The sequence below is a fragment of the Trichomycterus rosablanca genome, chromosome 13 (assembly GCF_030014385.1).
Source record: "Trichomycterus rosablanca isolate fTriRos1 chromosome 13, fTriRos1.hap1, whole genome shotgun sequence".
NCBI classification, from domain to species: domain Eukaryota; kingdom Metazoa; phylum Chordata; class Actinopteri; order Siluriformes; family Trichomycteridae; genus Trichomycterus; species Trichomycterus rosablanca.
In genome coordinates this window covers 29,762,517-29,783,188 of record NC_086000.1, presented here as the reverse complement: position 1 = coordinate 29,783,188, position 20,672 = coordinate 29,762,517, and the positions used below count along the sequence as shown (strand labels likewise).

At 39.6% G+C, this 20,672-nt stretch overlaps 1 protein-coding gene across 1 annotated transcript in view; it reads right to left on the bottom strand.

Moving 5' to 3' along the window:
• Window positions 1–13,041: 13,041 nt before the first annotated feature.
• The window catches only part of alk (ALK receptor tyrosine kinase), a 711,395-nt gene continuing 703,764 nt past the window's right edge, over window positions 13,042–20,672 (bottom strand). Inside the window, exons 31-34 of the mRNA XM_063006743.1 lie at window positions 19,632–19,766; window positions 18,291–18,381; window positions 14,377–15,028; window positions 13,042–14,238 (exon numbers count right to left, since the gene is read on the bottom strand). Of these exons, the coding sequence (XP_062862813.1) occupies window positions 13,898–14,238; window positions 14,377–15,028; window positions 18,291–18,381; window positions 19,632–19,766 (1,219 nt within the window). The 3' untranslated portion in view covers window positions 13,042–13,897. The remainder of the gene's footprint in view (window positions 14,239–14,376; window positions 15,029–18,290; window positions 18,382–19,631; window positions 19,767–20,672) is intronic.

Genomic DNA, 20,672 nt, shown 5'->3' with positions numbered 1-20,672 from the left:
TGTTATGGATCAGAACGTGTACAATTTCATCATCTTTACATAAGACTGTTTTAAAATACTATCAGAAATGTTATGTGTTTATAAACCTTTGGCCATGTAGTGTACAAAACTAAGTTATTTATTGACATTTTTATTTATATAAGAGCTTGATATTACGTCGTGTATGAGGAGAGGTGAAAAGTAGCAATTTATAAGCACTTTAGGAAATAAATGCGGTTTATGACAATGACTGAACAGAAGCTAATCTTTTAAACAGAATTGTTTTATCCCTCTAAAGATCTCAGAAGATGAGAAATGTTTGCAGCTCTTGGCTTTTCTACATTTAGCACTAGATGAAAATCAATTCAATGTTGTTTAAAGTAAGGCCAGAATGGCACTGCAGATAATAGCACTTTAATACTGTGACAATGCTGTCTCCTCGCTCGGGTTTCATCATTTAAATGCATCATTTTATGCAGGAAACAGCTTTTGAGTACAGACTATATTTGTTCCTGTTACTGGGCCTAGCTCATTTCTGTAATGTAAAAATATAAAGACTATGTTAAGATTAATAAAAGCATCCTAATAAACTTTTTCCTTGTCAGAATTATTGAACTAAAGATTAATTATAAATAATAAATATAATATTTAATCTTATATAATATTACACTGATCAGCCATAACATTAAAACCACCTCCTTGTTTCTACACTTACTGTCCATTTTATCAGCTCCACTTACCATATAGAAGCACTTTATGATTCTACAATTACTTACTGTAGTCCATCTGTTTCTGTACATACTGTTTTTACCTGCTTTCACCCTGTTCTTCAATGGTCAGGACCCCCAAAGGACCACCACAGAGCAGTTGTTATTTAGGTCAGACACAGCAGTGCTGCTGGAGTTTTTAAATACCTTGTCTATTAACTGTTCACCCTATTAGACACTCCTACCTAGTTGGTCCACCTTGTAGATGTAAAGTCAGAGACGATCGCTCATCTATTGCTGCTGTTTGAGTTGATCATCTTCTAGACCTTCATCAATGGTTATAGGACGCTGCCTATGGGGCGCTGTTGGCTGGATGTTTTAGGTTGGTGGACTATTATAGTCTAGCAGTCCAGCAGTGACAGTGAGGTGTTTAAAAACTCCAGCAGGGCTGCTGTGTTTTATTCACTCATACCAGCACAACAAAACCGTGCTGAGAATGATACACCACCCAAATAATACCTTCTCTGTGGTGGTCCTGTGTGGGTCCTGACCAATGAAGAACAGCATGAAAGGGGGCTAACAAAGCATGCAGAGAAACAGATGGACTACAATTAGAAATTGTAGAACTACAAAGTGCTTCTATATGGTAAGTGGAGCTGATAAAATAGGCAGTGAGTGTAGAAACGAGGTGGTTTTAATGTAACCTCATAACTGAAACTGCAATTACGACCTCTGCTGGATGATTAATGGTGTCTGCACAGAATAGAGAAATAATGCTGATCAGGGTGTGGCTCTTACTGCACAAGGCTGAATGGCATGAGAACTCGCCTCGTGCTGGTGAAAAGATGCAGCTGGGTACTGCTCATGTGTGTCAGTCCGCTCTCCTCAATCGGGGCAGGGGTCAGCAACAGTACAGAGGAAGCATGACACAAATGGGTAAAAATTTGATGCGCAAAAAATTGGGAGAAAAAGGGACAAAATGCATGAAAAAAATTTGATGTCTGGCTTTATCACTGCATATTCGCATTATTTAGCTTAATGCCTCAAGACCTGGTGGGTGGGAATTTTTTGTGACTTTTTCTGCAAACAATTGTTCTTGTTTCCAGTCAGCGCACAATCAGCAATGCTTTAAAAAGTCTCAAAATGAAAACTTGCCATTTTTCTAAAATAATAATAAAAATATTTTTTTGCATGAATTAGCAAAATTGGAGTTGGCGTTTTGGTCAGTTACTGCATTAGCCAGCAGCTAAGTGTTCTTTATGAGATGTTTAATCAGCCACAAATTAAAACAGTTTCTGCAGTCTGCTAAACCGAGCAATTTTAATGTCATACTGCATCACTCTGAAGTCTTCTTATTGCATTAAATACATTCACTAAATGACTTTATGGCTGTTTATAGGTTATTGAGGCGTAATTACGGAGAAATCAGCCAAAAAACTGTATTTGTAGATAAATGGATTGTTCCACTATGGAGAAGCAAATGGCATTTTTCCCCAATAGTCCAATACCACTTCTGTTGGTACATCAAGTGGAACACAACAGATTTCAGATGCAATACTTACAGTTCTTCAATAAAAATGTTTGGGCATTATTAATTCCTAGAATACTGTCTAAGGAATTGAGGGTTAAGGGCCTTGCTCAAGGGCCCAAAAGTGACAACCTGGTGGTGGGAGATTGCCCTAACATTTACATTTGCAGCATTTAGCAGATGCTTTTATCCAAAGCAACTTACAGTACTGTGACACTATGCTGTCTAAGAAATTGAGGGTTAAGGGCCCAGCAGTGACAACCTGGTGGGGCTTAAACCAGCGACCTTTTGATTACTAGTCCAATACCTTAACCACCAAGCTACAACTGCCCAAACATTTACATTTGTAGCATTTAGCAGACACTTTTATCCAAAGCAACTTACAGTACTGGGACACTATACTGTCTAGGCAACTGAAGGTTAAGGGTTCTGTTCAAGGGTCCAGCAGTGACAATCTGGCAGTGGTGGGGCTTGAATCAGCGACCTTCTGATTACTAGTCTAGTACCTTAACCTTTAGGCGACAACTACCCTAACATTTACATTTGCAGCATTTAGCAGATGCTTTTATCCAAAGCGACTTACAACCATGACTCAATGCAATCTAAGCAACTGAGGGTTAAGGGCCTTGCTCAAGGGTCCAACAGTGACAATCTGGCAGTGGTGGGGCTTGAACCAGTGACCTTTTGATTACTAGTCCAATACCTTAACCACCAAGCTACAACTGCCCAAACATTTACATTTGCAGCATTTAGCAGATGCTTTTATTTAAAGCGACTTACAACTATGACTCAATACAATCTATGCAACTGAGGGTTAAGGGCCTTGCTCAAGGGTCCAACAGTGACGATTTGGCAGTGGTGGGGCTTAAACCAGCAGCCGTTTAATTACTAGTCCAGAACCTTAACCTCTAGGCTTTAACTGCCCTAACATTTACATTTGCAGCATTTAGCAGATGCTTGTATCCAAATCGACTCAATGAATGACTCAATACAATCTAAGCAACTGAGGGTTAAGGGTTCTGTTCAAGGGCCCAACAGGCCCACCTGGCAGTGGTCGGGCTTGAACCAGCGACCTTCAGATTAATAATCCAGAATCTTAACCTCTGAGCTACAATTGCCCTAACATTTACATTTACAGCATTTAGCAGATGCTTTTATCCAAAACGACTTACAGCTATGACTCAATACAGTCCAAGCAACTGAGGATTAAGGGTCTTGTTCAAGGACCCAGCAGTGACAGCCTGGCAGTGGTGGGGCTTGAACTAGCGACCGTTTGATTATTAGTCCAGAACTTTAACCTCTAGGCTACACTGCCCTAACATTTACATTTGCAGCATTTAGCAGATGCTTTTATCCAAAGTGACTTGCAACTATGACTCAATACAATCTAAGCTGAGGGTTAAGGGCCTTGCACAAGGGTCCAACAGTGACAACTTGGCAGTGGTGGGGCTTGAACTAGCAACTGTTTGATTATTAGTCCAGAACTTTAACCTCTAGGCTACACTGCCCTAACATTTACATTTGCAGCATTTAGCAGATGCTTGCATCCAAAGCGACTTGCAACTATGACTCAATGCAATCTAAGCAACTGAGGGTTAAGGGCCTTGCTCAAGGGCCCAACAGTGACAACCTGGCAGTGGTCAGGCTTGAAGCATAAAAGTGTTTCAAATAAAGTGTCTGTTAACTGGCATCTTTCCTCGTTTTCTTCAGGTTCTTTGATTCTCACAGTGGATTCTGTTGCTCTCTCATCTTGTGCACTTTATTACTGGTACAGAGAGGAATTTGGATGGAAAGCAGCTTTGAGCAAATAAGCCCAAATATATAAAAGATCTTTTCTATAGGGGATACTGATATCTGTTCTCTATTCAGTTTGAAATCCCTTCTGTTCAGCAGTATGTTGTGTATTTTGTCTGAATTTAAATGAGCTGGTGCTTTGGTTGCAAATGCTGAGCTCTATGATGTAGTTATATGTATAAATACATATTTTTATACTGTATATATAAAAAAAACTTCCTGTCAGTTAATTGCTTAGACAATATACAGTACACTCATCAGCCATAACATTAAAACCACCTCCTTGTTTCTACACTCACTGTCCATTTTATCAGCTCCACTTACCATATAGAAGCACTTTGTAGTTCTACAATTACTGACTGTAGTCCATCTGTTCCTCTACATACTTTTTTTAGCCTGCTTTGACCCTGTTCTTCAATGGTCAGGACCCCCACAGGACCACTACAGAGCAGGTATTATTTAGGTGGTGGATCATTCTCAGCACTGCAGTGACAATGACATGGTGGTGGTGTGTTAGTGTGTTGTGCTGGTATGAGGGGATCAGACACAGCAGCACTGCTGGAGTTTTTAAATACCGTGTCCACTCACTGTCCACTCTTATTAAACACTCCTACCTAGTTGGTCCACCTTGTAGATGTAAAGTCAGAGACAATCGCTCATCTATTGCTGCTGTTTGAGTTGGTCATCTTCTAGACCTTCATCAGTGGTCACAGGACGCTGCCCACGGGGCGCTGTTGGCTGGATATTTTTGGTTGGTGGACTATTCTCAGTCCAGCAGTGACAGTGAGGTGTTTAAAAACTCCAGCAGAGCACTACACACTAACACACCACCACCATGTCAGTGTCACTGCAGTACTGAGAATGATCCACCACCCAAATAATACCTGCTCTGTAGTGGTCCTGGAAGAGTCCTGTTCATTGAAGAAATGCATGATAGGGGGCTAACAAAGCATGTAAAGAAACAGATGGACTACAGTCAGTAATTGTAGAACTACAATGTGCCTCTATATGGTAAGTGGAGCTGATAACATGGACAGTGAGTGTAGAAACAAGGAGGTGGTTTTAATGTTATGGCTGATCAGTGTATATTAATATCAGTATGAATCCATCACTTCATCTATTCTATTTGTGTAAACTGCATGTTTTTTGTATACCTGTGTTAATTACGTATTTACTCATGCTCTCAATTACACACTCCAGTAGGAAAACTTTTAATAGTTTAAACTTTTTTAACTTTGTAACAGTTACTTATATTAAACAAGAGGTAATCAGCTAAAGAAAACCTATTTAACCATGCCAATATATCAAATAAAAATTCTGTCTTTTGCCATACCTGTATCACTCTGCCAACCTCTGGTTGCTAAGTAACAACATGGTCCTCTTAGCATTGGCAAACCGAGTAATCATCAATAATTTAACAGTTTCACAGATTAACTAATTTGTCATGCAGTGTGAACTGTAGTCAGGCTCTAAAGGACAAGTGGGTACATTTTGCACCTGTTATTGCCCTTAATTCAGCGTTTAGGCAGCCCGCAGTGGGCAATGCACTGATAAATATCACCAGTAAAGTTCTGTATGATCCCAACACATCTGTAGCCTTTAAGGTCTTTAACTGAACATAGAACAACTGTCCAAATAAACATCTGTAAGCTTATTTGGAACTGTATATGGATTTAAAGCGTGTTTAACTGTGTGGTACAAACACTTTAGATGATTGACATTAATAATAATATTAATACCAAGAAGAAGAAAAATTATTATTATTATTATTATTATTATTATGAACATTAGTAGTAGTAGTGTTGTTCTTCTTATTATTCTGCTTATTATTATTATTATTATTATTATTATTATTATTATTATTATGAACATTAGTAGTAGTAGTGTTGTTCTTATTATTCTGCTTATTATTATTATTATTATTATAAACATTAGTAGTTGTAGTAGTAGTAGTAGTGTTGTTCTCATTATTCTGCTTATTATTAATATTATTGTTATTATTATCATAATGTTACCACTGTTATTATTATTATTATTATTAATAACAATAATAAAAATAATAATAATAATAATTATTATTATCATTGTTGTTTTGTTGTTGTTATTATTATCAGTATTATTATTGTTATTAATATTATTATTATTATTATTATTATTATCATTATTACTATTATTATTGTTATTATTATTATTATTATTATTGTTATTATTATTAATATTATTATTGTTATTGTTATTATTATTGTTATTATTATTACTATTATTGTTGTTGTTGTTGTTATTATTATAATAATAATAATCATTATTATTATTGTTGTTATTATTATTACTATTATTATTATTATTGTTGTTTTTGTTATTAATATTATTATTATTGTTGTTGTTATTGTTATTATGTTAACATTATTATTATTATTATTAATATTATTATTATTATTATTATTATAAGGGTGTATTATAATGATTATAAAGGTAAATGCTACAGTATATGGCTAAATGAATAAATTAGAGAGAAGAAGAAAATATTAAAACAAATGCACGCTCAATATCAGCCCCCTTGTGTCGACCCTGTTACACACTTATCCTCATTAATAACCACTGCTTTTTGCATCAGTTAATACATTATTATGTTGCATAGCAACAAACAAGTGCTTTTTAAAATATGTTTTTCAAAAATTGTGTTTTCCTTTCCGTCTTCAGTCTTCAAAACTGTTGTTTAAAGGCAAAATAACAGTCAAGGTCATGATCTACTGTGAAAAATATCACGGCTTTTCTTATCTTTGGCACCAGCCTTTGGCTTGTGTCTGCCACTGAACCATAGCCGTCATGTTATTTGTGATAAAACACAACCTCAAGTGTTTTATTACTTAATTATACAAGTAGTTCCGACTACACAAAAACAGAAACAAAACGAAACTCAAATCAGTGCTCCAGCTGACCCTGTTACACCCTATTTTACATTTAAACTCATATATATGATTCTTTCTGCATTCTGTTATGTTGTTACAAAACAACATGCAACATTTTGGTGGAACTATACATTGATCAGCCATAACATTAAAACCACCTCCTTGTTTCTACACTCACTGTCAATTTTATCAGCTCCACTTACCATATAGAAGCACTTTGTAGTTCTACAATTACTGACTGTAGTCCATCTGTTTCTCTGCATGCTTTGTTAGCCCCCTTTCATGCTGTTCTTTAATGGTCAGAACCCCCATAGGACCACCACAGAGCAGGTATTATTTAGGTGGTGGATCATTCTCAGCACTGCAGTGACTATGACATGGTGGTGGTGTGTTAGTGTGTGTTGTGCTGGTATGAGTGGATCAGACACAGCAGCGCTGCTGGAGTTTTTAAATACCGTGTCCACTCACTGTCCACTCTATTAGACACTCCTACCTAGTTGGTCCATCTTGTAGATGTAAAGTCAGAGACGACCTAGACCTTCATCAGTGGTCACAGAACACTGCCCACGGGTGCTGTTGGCTGGATATATTTGGTTGGTGGACTATTCTCAGTCCAGCAGTGACCGTGAGGTGTTTAAAAACTCCAGTAGCGCTGCTGTGTCTGATCCACTCATACCAGCACAACACACACTAACACACCACCACCATGTCAGTGTCACTGCAGTGCTGAGAATGATCCACCACCCAAATAATACCTACTTTGTAGTGGTCCTGTGGGGGTTCTGACCATTAAAGAACAGCATGAAAGGGGGCTAACAAAGCATGCAGAGAAACAGATGGACTACAGTCAGTAATTGTAGAACTACAAAGTACTTCTATATGGTAAGTGGAGCTGATAAAATGGACAGTGAGTGTAGAAACAAGGAGGTGGTTTTAATGTTATGGCTGATCAGTGTATATATATATATATATATATATATATATATATACAGTGTATCACGAAAGTGAGTACACCCCTCACATTTCTGCAAATATTTCATTATATCTTTTCATGGGACAACACTATAGACATGAAACTTGGATATAACTAAGAGTAGTCAGTGTACAACTTGTATAGCAGTGTAGATTTACTGTCTTCTGAAAATAACTCAACACACAGCCATTAATGTCTAAATAGCTGGCAACATAAGTGAGTACACCCCACAGTGAACATGTCCAAATTGTGCCTAAAGTGTCAATATTTTGTGTGACCACCATTATTATCACTGCCTTAACTCTCCTGGGCATGGAATTCACCAGAGCTGCACAGGTTGCTACTGGAATCCTCTTCCACTCCTCCGTGATGACATCACGGAGCTGGTGGATGTTAGACACCTTAAACTCCTCCACCTTCCACTTGAGGATGCGCCACAGGTGCTCAATTGGGTTTAGTCCATCACCTTTACCTTCAGCTTCCTCAGCAAGGCAGTTGTCATCTTGGAGGTTGTGTTTGGGGTCGTTATCCTGTTGGAAAACTGCCATGAGGCCCAGTTTTCGAAGGGAGGGGATCATGCTCTGTTTCAGAATGTCACAGTACATGTTGGAATTCATGTTTCCCTCAATGAACTGCAGCTCCCCAGTGCCAGCAACACTCATGCAGCCCAAGACCATGATGCTACCACCACCATGCTTGACTGTAGGCAAGATACAGTTGTCTTGGTACTTCTCACCAGGGCGCCGCCACACATGCTGGACACCATCTGAGCCAAACAAGTTTATCTTGGTCTCGTCAGACCACAGGGCATTCCAGTAATCCATGTTCTTGGACTGCTTGTCTTCAGCAAACTGTTTGCTGGCTTTCTTGTGCGTCAGCTTCCTTCTGGGATGACGACCATGCAGACCGAGTTGATGCAGTGTGCGGCGTATGGTCTGAGCACTGACAGGCTGACCTCCCACGTCTTCAACCTCTGCAGCAATGCTGGCAGCACTCATGTGTCTATTTTTTAAAGCCAACCTCTGGATATGACGCCGAACACGTGGACTCAACTTCTTTGGTCGACCCTGGCGAAGCCTGTTCCGAGTGGAACCTGTCCTGGAAAACCGCTGTATGACCTTGGCCACCATGCTGTAGCTCAGTTTCAGGGTGTTAGCAATCTTCTTATAGCCCAGGCCATCTTTGTGGAGAGCAACAATTATATTTCTCACATCCTCAGAGAGTTCTTTGCCATGAGGTGCCATGTTGAATATCCAGTGGCCAGTATGAGAGAATTGTACCCAAAACACCAAATTTAACAGCCCTGCTCCCCATTTACACCTGGGACCTTGACACATGGCACCAGGGAGGGACAACGACACATTTGGGCACAATTTGGACATGTTCACTGTGGGGTGTACTCACTTATGTTGCCAGCTATTTAGACATTAATGGCTGTTTGTTGAGTTATTTTCAGAAGACAGTAAATCTACACTGCTATACAAGCTGTACACTGACTACTCTAAGTTATATCCAAGTTTCATGTCTATAGTGTTGTCCCATGAAAAGATATAATGAAATATTTGCAGAAATGTGAGGGGTGTACTCACTTTTGTGATACACTGTATACAGTGTATCACAAAAGTGAGTACACCCCTCACATTTCTGCAGATATTTAAGTATATCTTTTCATGGGACAACACTGACAAAATGACACTTTGACACAATGAAAAGTAGTCTGTGTGCAGCTTATATAACAGTGTAAATTTATTCTTCCCTCAAAATAACTCAATATACAGCCATTAATGTCTAAACCACCGGCAACAAAAGTGAGTACACCCCTTAGTGAAAGTTCCTGAAGTGTCAATATTTTGTGTGGCCACCATTATTTCCCAGAACTGCCTTAACTCTCCTGGGCATGGAGTTTACCAGAGCTTCACAGGTTGCCACTGGAATGCTTTTCCACTCCTCCATGACGACATCACGGAGCTGGCGGATATTCGAGACTTTGCGCTCCTCCACCTTCCGCTTGAGGATGCCCCAAAGATGTTCTATTGGGTTTAGGTCTGGAGACATGCTTGGCCAGTCCATCACCTTTACCCTCAGCCTCTTCAATAAAGCAGTGGTCGTCTTAGAGGTGTGTTTGGGGTCATTATCATGCTGGAACACTGCCCTGCGACCCAGTTTCCGGAGGGAGGGGATCATGCTCTGCTTCAGTATTTCACAGTACATATTGGAGTTCATGTGTCCCTCAATGAAATGTAACTCCCCAACACCTGCTGCACTCATGCAGCCCCAGACCATGGCATTCCCACCACCATGCTTGACTGTAGGCATGACACACTTATCTTTGTACTCCTCACCTGATTGCCGCCACACATGCTTGAGACCATCTGATCCAAACAAATTAATCTTGGTCTCATCAGACCATAGGACATGGTTCCAGTAATCCATGTCCTTTGTTGACATGTCTTCAGCAAACTGTTTGCGGGCTTTCTTGTGTAGAGACTTCAGAAGAGGCTTCCTTCTGGGGTGACAGCCATGCAGACCAATTTGATGTAGTGTGCGGCGTATGGTCTGAGCACTGACAGGCTGACCCCCCACCTTTTCAATCTCTGCAGCAATGCTGACAGCACTCCTGCGCCTATCTTTCAAAGACAGCAGTTGGATGTGACGCTAAGCACGTGCACTCAGCTTCTTTGGACGACCAACGCGAGGTCTGTTCTGAGTGGACCCTGCTCTTTTAAAACGCTGGATGATCTTGGCCACTGTGCTGCAGCTCAGTTTCAGGGTGTTGGCAATCTTCTTGTAGCCTTGGCCATCTTCATGTAGCGCAACAATTCGTCTTTTAAGATCCTCAGAGAGTTCTTTGCCATGAGGTGCCATGTTGGAACTTTCAGTGACCAGTATGAGAGAGTGTGAGAGCTGTACTACTAAATTGAACACACCTGCTCCCTATGCACACCTGAGACCTAGTAACACTAACAAATCACATGACATTTTGGAGGGAAAATGACAAGCAGTGCTCAATTTGGACATTTAGGGGTGTAGTCTCTTAGGGGTGTACTCACTTTTGTTGCAGGTGGTTTAGACATTAATGGCTGTATATTGAGTTATTTTGAGGGAAGAATAAATTTACACTGTTATATAAGCTGCACACAGACTACTTTTCATTGTGTCAAAGTGTCATTTTGTCAGTGTTGTCCCATGAAAAGATATACTTAAATATCTGCAGAAATGTGAGGGGTGTACTTACTTTTGTGATACACTGTATATATATATATAAATCCCAGATTCACTGACCAACTTGTTTGTAACTACTAAAAGATTTAGAATTTGATGTCTGCAACACACTTCTAAAAAGTTGGAACGGAGGCATGTTTACCACTGTGTTACATCATTTGGGAACTGAAAATGGTGCAATTGGTGCAATCTTGCAGGTGTGCTTTTTGCCTGTTCTTGCTTGATGCAAAACTTTAGTCGCTCAGTCAGTGGTCAGTGCTGTCTGATTCTCCAGTTTATAATGCGCCTTACATTTTCCAAAGGAGATAGATCTGAACTGCAGGCAGGCCATCCAAGCACATGCACTAATGGTATTGTCTTGCTATAATAACCACTGACTTCCTGGGGAAATTATGGCATTACCTTGATGGCAGCATATGTCTTTTAAAAAATTCCAATACAGACGCTTCAGTGTCGAAGGTATCTTCACACATGTACAAGTCACCAATGCTGTGAAAACTGACAGCTGGATGGTCATTTTTGTTATTGCCACAAATAACTTAACATTCATTTTCAAAAATAAGCTGAAATATGTGCAATGCTGTCTGGGGGCTCAAAGATCAAGGACATTCAACAGTGGTTTCTGGTTTTGCCATATATGGATCCAGATTCCTCCAGGTTCTGTCAATCTTTCCACAATATTATGTAAAGTAGATGCTGAAAGACTTAAATAATTTGCAAAGTTTTGTTGAGAACATTTTAACTGACTGATAATTCAATTATTTTTACTTGCAAATCTTGAGGCTTTAATGGACCCACCTTGTATATCCAATCATGATTGCCTCCTGTTACCTACTCACCTGCTTATTGTGGACTTAACTTGAATATGTTATAAACGTTTCACTGTAATTTTGCCTTGTGTCAACTTTTTTTTTTTTTTTTTTTTTTTTTGAATGTGCTATAGCAATCAAATTCTAAATTCATTTATTTTTACACAATAAAGTTTAGTTAGTTATTTAAGGCAGTTGTAGCCTAGCGGTTAAGGTACTGGACTACAATAATCAAAAGGTTGCTGGTTCAAACCCCACCAACACCAGGTTGCTACTGTTGGGCCCTTGAGCAAGGCCCTTGACCCTTAATTGCTTTGACTGTATACATATAAGTCATTTCTGTGTATTTGTGTCAGTTACAGAAAGGTTCAAGAGAATGAACAAAAATGTCTCATCTTTAATAATAATAATAATAATAATAATAATAATAATAATAATAATACTGCTACTACTACTACTAATAATAATAATAATTTTTAAAATATTAATAATTTTGATAATAATAATAATAATAATTGTAATAATGATAATAATAATAATAATAATAAATATAATAATAATAATAATTATAATAATCTTAATAATAATAATAATAATCTTAATAATAATAATCTTAATAATAATAATGCTAATAATAATAATTATAATTTTAACAATAATAATAATAATAATAATGCAAATAATAATAATATTAATAACAATAAAAACAATAATATTAGAATTATTATTAATAATAATGCAAATAATAATAATAAAAATAATAATAATAATAATTATAATAGTAGTAATAATAATAATAATATTAGTAGTAATAATCTTAATAATAATAATAATTATTATTAAATTATAATTATAATTATAATAGTAATAATCTTAATAATAATAATAATAATAATTATAGTAGTAATAGTCTTAAAATAATAATAATAAAAGAAATACAATGGTAATAATAATAATAATTATAATAGTAATAATAATAATAACACTAATACTAATAAAATAATAATAATAATAATAATAATAATATTAATAATAATTTCTGCAATTACTACTTAATAAAAGTGTATACAAACATAACTAAATAACTGAATAAACTTTGATCTCAGTAGTTATGCTCAAAATTAACAATTTATTGAAAGATACTGAAACCAAGAGACCAAAAGAGCAATAATTCATTTCTTTGCAAAGATGGCTACAGCTCTTATATACACAAAAGCTTTTTTTTTTCCAAAGCCACAGGTTAACTGAAAATAGATGGAATAAAAGAGGTCAGTACCTCGATTCCTCTGTGGGTTAAATACACAAATGTACACCTCTTTCACAAGCCACACAATGGTAAAAAATATTCCATGACAGCATTTTCTCTGACCAATTCACCCCTATTTAAATACCATGGCAACTGATCACCTTCATTGATAATAGATAAAAGTCAGTCGTCTATAACAAGTCGTCTGTTACACACAGAGCGTTTGCTGTTTGTTATTTATTCTTTTCATTGAATTCCGAGTCAGAAAGTGTCAACCGAATCCAAATATGAACAAAATGGTGCATAATCAGTAGAGTGGTTCGCTTTATGAAACACGCCCATTAATAATTTACACTGCTTTCAAATAATAAATTAACAAAATGAATAAATAAACAAGCAGGCAAGCAAGCATCAACAAACTCTTTTTCTGTGTTTCTGTGAAAAAACACTAAAACGATGGGGTGCTTTTCACAGGTCCTTACGTCCTCATGAGCGACTGCAGCACGACCTGTCATCTTTAAAACCTCTCAGTGCGCTGCAGTACCGAATTCCTGATGCTTGCTGCACCAAGTTCATACAGAATGATTATTAAAACAGTCAGTCTCATCCCAGTCATAGAAAGGGGGCGTGAATGTTGGCTTGGCTAAGAAGCAGCGTGGGGTGGGCACAGACGGATGGCACAGTGTTTTGCAAGCGGGCACTGAAGAAGAGAAAGTCTGGGGCGGGGAGGTTAAAGCACTGTGGCATTGTGCCCTTCCATCTTAGGGAGTCTGGAGTCCTGTACAGTTCCCATTGTGACCAACAGGGGGCGACTGTCCTCAGCAACTCCAGTCCGGCCGAGTGAGATGGGTCTCTGCTGGTTGGAAAGGGCTGGAGGTGGCAGGGGGTTCGGGGGTCCAGACACAGACATGGACGAATCCAAATGCAGACCTTGCTCCTGGTAGCCATACCCGATGTTGCCGCAGGGAAAGCGGCGCAGTCTGTAAAGTGGCACAGGGGGCAGGGCTGCTGAATCCAGTAACAGAGGGGCAGCCGCAGCTGGTGGAGGAGGGGGAAGAAGAGGCCTGCACTGTTGCTGCTGCTGAATCTGCATCTGCTGCTGAATCTTCTGTTGCTGAATCTGCATCTGCTGCTGTTGCTGGATCTGCATCTGCTGCTGCATCTGCTGCTGCTGGATCTGCATCTGCTGCTGTTGCTGCTGCTGGATATGCATCTGCTGCTGTTGCTGCTGCTGCTGGATCTGCATCTGCTGCTGCTGCTGGATCTTCTGTTGTTGTTGGATCTGCTTCTGCTTGTGCTGGTTCTGCAGGCTCAAAGCCTCTGCAATAGTCACAGTCCGACCCGGGTGCTCACAGCCCTGGTTTCCTGCCTGCCTCTGAGCCTTTGCTTGCGCTTGTGCCTGCTGCCTTTTCTGTTGCTGCTGAAGGAACCAGGAGCCATAAGTAGGGTTCCATAGGTTGGTGGGCTTCCCATTGTGGCTCTTCTTCTCAGCTAGGGGAGCCTGAGCAAATCCAAGGTTAACATGGCCTCCATCCTGGGTGGTGGGGGTAGCAGATGATGGTTTGCTGCAGGCTGGCGGAGCAGACACAGCGGGTAATGGTGGATGAGGGTAAGTTTGAGATGCAGCACCGGATGAGGGCTTGGTGTCAGATGAGCAGCCACTCATCAGGAGAGCTTCCGCAGCTTTTTTCGCATCCTCGGATCTGGTCGCGGAGGCAGACTCTGATGCATCCTCTGTGCCCTGTGGACTGACAAGTAAAGAGGGGGCAGCAGGGTCATCTGGACGCATGGGAACACGCTCCTCCTCTTCAGGCATTGGGCCGTACTCCACAGGCAAAGTAACGTTAATCACATCTGGATCCTACAGAGATGCAAATGCAAAAAAGGCTTAGAGATATAATAGCATCATATTACTTATTTGGTTCTTTGATATGTGCTTTTTTATTGCCAATAATAAACAGGTCAGTACTGACATAGGTTGAGAATTGCAACTAGACGTTACACATCTCTGTCATAGTGGGATTTTCAAGTCCAAAATGACTTGTCTAATGTCTAATAAATCATATTTAATTTTCTATTGTATTGTTAGTAGTAATTTTTAACATCAAATGATCATATACACCGACTAGGCATAACATTATGACCAGGTGAACTGAATAATACTGATTATCTCTTCATCACAGCACCTGTTAGTGGGTGGGATATATTAGGCAGCAAGTGAACATTTTATCCTCAAACTTGATGTGTTAGAAGCAGGAAAAATGGGCAAGCATTGAGTTTGACAAGGGCCAAATTGTGATGGCTAGACGACTGGACCAGAGCATCTCCAAAACTGCAGCTGTTGTGGGGTGTTCCCGGTCTGCAGTGGTCAGTATCTATCAAAAGTGGTCCAAAGAACGAACAGTGGTTCATTGATGCAAGTGGGGAATAAAGGCTGGCTCGTGTGGTCCCATCCAACAGACGAGCTACTGAAGCTCAAATTGCTGAAGAAGTTAATGCTGGTTCTGACAGAAAGGTGTCAGAATACACAGTGCATCTCAGTTTGTTGTGTATGGGGCTGCATAGCCGCAGACCAGTCAGGGTGCCCATGCTGACCCCTGTTCACCGCAGAAAGTGCCAACAATGGACACGTGAGCATCAGAACTGGACCACGGAGCAATGCAAGAAGGTAAACTGGTCTGATGAATCACGTTTTCTTTTAGATCACGTGGATGGCCGGGTGCGCGTGCGTCGCTTACCTAGGGAACACCACTAAGCAAAAATGGTTCAGGAATGGTTTGAGGAGCACAACAACGAGTTTGAGGTGTTGACTTGGCCTCCAAATTCCCCAGATCTCAATCCAATCGAGCATCTGTGGGATGTGCTGGACAAACAAGTCCGATCCATGGAGGCCCTACCTCACAACTTACAGGAGTTAAAGGATCTGCTGCTAACCCTTCAGGGGTCTAGTGGAGTCCATGCCTCGACATGCTGTTTTGTCAGCAAAAGGGGGACCAACACAATAAAAGGAAAGTGGTCATAATGTTATGATTGATCGGTGTACTGTGTCAAATACTGTACATAATGGGTTTTTAACCCCCTTTTACTTTTCAGTTTGGGGTCCTGAAGACCGTAGAGCCTATTTAACACCAAAAAATATCCTTAGCCTTTTTCAATCAGATTGAAACGTCATGAACACACAGGTTAATAGAGTTGTGTTTACTTGTTAAAGAAGTTTGCTTCCCAACAGAATGACAGAACAATGTTATAAATATTCTGATTTATTGATTACTACTATTATTGTCTAGTTTAACTGTAATAAGTAAAACATTAGCACTTTTTTTCTTATATAAGGACAGCTCAAGCTGTCTCAATAAGCCATTGACTGCAAACTAATTTCTTTAACAGGTTTCTACAATCACTTTGCCAAGTTAATGTCTATGGACAGTAGTCATGAAACTACTTAAAATAGATCTGCACTTACAACAAATGGCTCCAATAATAAAACGACTGTAGAATTAAGTGAGCAGTATTTGATGAACAGTATTTACAACCCCAAAATAGAAAAAGTTGGGACAGCATGGAAAATGCAAGTAATAAAGAAACAGAGTTTTTTACATTTACTTTGACTTTTATTTGATTGCAGACAGGATGAACCTAAGATAATTCATGTTTTGTCTGCTTAACTTCATTTCATTTATTAATAAACATCCATTCCTGCATTTCAGGCCTGCAACACATTCCAGAAGAAGTTGGGACAGTAAAGCATTTACCACTTTGTAATGTTGCCATTCCTTTTCACCACACTTAAAGACGTTTTGGCACCGAGGAGACCAAGTGATTTAGTGTTTCAGCTTTTATTTTGTCTCATTCTTCCTGCAAACACGTCTTAAGATGTGCAACAGTACGGGGTCGTCGTTGTCACATTTTCGGTTTCAAAATTCTCCACACATTCTCTATTGGGGACAGGTCAGGACTGCAGGTAGGCTAGGCCAGTACCCGTACCCTCTTCTTCCGCAGCCATGCCTCTGTAATGTGTGCAGCATGTGGTTTTGCATCGTCTTGTTGAAAGATGCATGGACGTCCCTGGAAAAGATGACGTCTTGAAGGCAGCATATGTTGCTCTAAGATCTCAATGTACTTTTCAGCATTAATGCTGCCATCACAGAAGTGTAAATGACCTTTGCCAAGAGCACTGACACAGCCCCATACCATGACAGACCCTGGCTTTTGGACTTGTTGCTGATAACAGTCTGGATGGTCCTTTCCGTCTTTGGTCCGGAGCACACAGCATCCATTTTTTCCAAAAAAGACCTGGAATGCTGATTCATCTGACCACAATACAGGTTTCCACTGTGTGATGGTCCATCCTAGATGCCTCCAAGCTCAGAGAAGTCGACGCCGTTTCTGGACATGGTTAACATAAGGCTTCTTTTTTGCACAGTAAAGTTTTAAGTGGCATTTGTGCATGTAACTCTGTATTGTAGTGCTTGACAAAAGTTTGCCAAAGTAATCCCTCACCCATGTGGTTATATCAGCTATTGTTGAGTGGCGGTTCTTGATACAGTGCCGTCTGAGGGATCGAAGATCACAGGTGTTCAGCTTAAGCTTGCGCTCTTGGCCTTTACGCACTGAAATTCCTCCCGATTCCTTGAATGGTTTAATGATATTTTGCACTGTAGAGGGAGAAATAGGCAAATCCCTTCCAATCTTTCTTTGAGGTATCATTTTCTTATGCATTTGTGGACAAACTCATCAAAGACTCAGCCTTTCCTGAATGCTGCTTTTGTACCAATCACCTGTTGACATCACCTGTTTGGAATCACAACATTATTTTGTTTTTTCATCTCATTACTAGCCCTAAATTACCCCCGTCCCAACTTTTGGAATGTGTTGCAGGCCTGAAATGCAGGAATGAAGGTTTATTAGTAAATGAAATGAAGTTGAGCAGATAAAACATGAAATATCTCAGGTTCATCTTGTCTGCAATCAACTAAAAGTCAAAGTAAATGTAAGGAACACATACTTTCCATACTGTCCCAACTTTTTCTGATTTGGGGTTGTAATTATTTGCTAAAATATGTTAAGGATCAATAGTAATACAGATCATGATTTTAAAATCGCTGAAAAAAATTGAACTGCACCTGCAGACAATAGTCAAGCCGCTCTAGGATAGTAGAGAAATTTGGCCTGTCTTCAGGTTGGTGTTGCCAGCTCTGTGTCATTATCCGGTAGCTGTTACACACACATACACACACACAAACAGGAAACACACCAAAGTTAGTTAATATGAAGTAAACTCATTAAAATGTTGTGTTTTGTTTGTTTCCTCATTACTGGATTTTCCCTCTCACCGAGCCAGGCTGTTTACTGTGTAGCTGATTGGCTTTGGATGGCTCAGAGCAAAGTCAGAATGAAAAGCAACCAATTGAGATTTTATTTAATCAAACCTTTCTTTAAGATCTAATTGTAATTTTTCATTTCAGTTGTGCAAATCAGTAATATGTGCAGTGCTAGCAATAATTTGTAGCCACAGCTTACTAGAACGAGGATGATGTATAGAGATTGAATAATATACTGGTTTATACTTACTTTTAGTTTCTATGGTATGTGTACACTGTGGGAGTGTTTGTAAAAACCACCTCCTTGTTTCTACACACTGTCCATTTTATCAGCTCCACTTACCATATAGAAGCACTTTGTAATTCATCTGTTTCTCTGCATGCTTTGTTAGCCCCCTTTCATGCTGTTCTTTAATGGTCAGGACTCTCCCAGGACCAGCACAGAGCAGGTATTATCTGGGTGGTGAATCATTCTCAGCACTGCACTGACACTGACATGGTGGTGGTGTGTTAGTGTGTGTTGTGCTGGTATGAGTGGATAAGACACAGCAGCCCTGCTGGAGTTTTTAAACACCTCAGCATCACTGCTGAACTGAGAATAGTCCACCAACCAAAAATATCCAGCCAACCAATCCTGTGACCATCGATGAAGGTCTAGAAGATGACCAACTCAAACAGCAGCAATAGATGAGCGATCGTCTCTGACTTTACATCTACAAGGTGGACCAACTAGGTAAGAGTGTCTAATAGAGTGGACAGTGAGTGGACACGGTATGTAAAAAATCCAGCAGCGCTGCTGTGTCTGATCGACTCATACAAGCACAACACACACTAACACACCACCACCATGTCAGTGTCACTGCAGTGCTGAGAATCATCCACCACCTAAATAATACCTACTCTGTAGTGGTCCTGTGGGGGTCCTTATCATTGAAGAACAGGGTAAATACAGGCTAAAAAAGCATGTAGAAAAACAGATGGACTAAAGTCAGTAATAGCAGAACTACAAAGTGCTCCTATATGGGAAGTGGAGCTGATAAAATGGACAGTGAGTGTAGAAACAAGGAGTTGGTATTAATATTATGGTTGATCAGTGTCGTACAAATAAATCCATTTGGAACTGATAGTCATAAAAACACTCACACTGGTCCAGGGCAGTTTTTTGGAGGATCCATTCTGCCTCCATTAGTGACAAAATCCAAAACCTCCTGATTACTGCGGCTGGGATAGGGCATGTAACCCAGCGAGAAGATCTCCCATAAAAGCACTCCAAATGACCTAAAGCAAATGATATGAGAGAGATAGAGCAAGAGAGAGAGATGATTGATGAAAATCATGAATAAAATATGCACTATAAGGCTGACATGAACCTGTCAAAATGTCAAATGCTACAAGGTCTCGTCATGACAGTTATGTCAAATAAAAACCTAAGGTTTCACTACTGTCACTGTCACACCAGGTTATAAGTCCCATCCTGAAATGTGACTGACAGATTTATGAAAGTATCATAAAATATTAGGAGTCATTTTTAATGCAATTTTCCAAGTTTTCCTCCCAATCTAGTCTTATCAAATTACCCGATCACATTTCACTTCCTCTACCTCTGCTGACCTCCACTCCTGATCGAGGAGGGCCATGACTAACACACACCCTGTCCGTGTGTAGTAGTCGAGCCCTTCTTTTCATCTACTTGAGGCCGTTTCATACGGAGATCTGTATGGTGCATGGTGAGTCACGCACTGATCCTTATTATTCTCCATCTCATTGTGCAGGCGACATCAATCAGCCAGCAGAGATCATAATTGCAGCAGTTATAAGGAATCCCCTCTGGCATTCCCACCCTCAGACAAGCCAATCATTCTCTGTACAGGAGTCTGGCCTGCCAATAGCAGAGCTAAGATTTGACATTACGACATGTCAGCACTGGTGTGCTTATTTATTTATATATTTATTTAACATAATGTTTTACACACTTTGGTTACATTCATGACAGAACAGGTAGTTACTGGTTACACAAGATTCATCAGTTTAAGTCTTTTAATGTTAAACACAGTCATGGACAATTTAGTATCTCTAATTCACTTCACTTGCATGTTTTTGGACTGTAGGAGGAAACCGGAGCACCCGGAGAAAACCCACACAGACACAGGGAGATCATGCTAAATCCACTCAGAAAGGACCCAG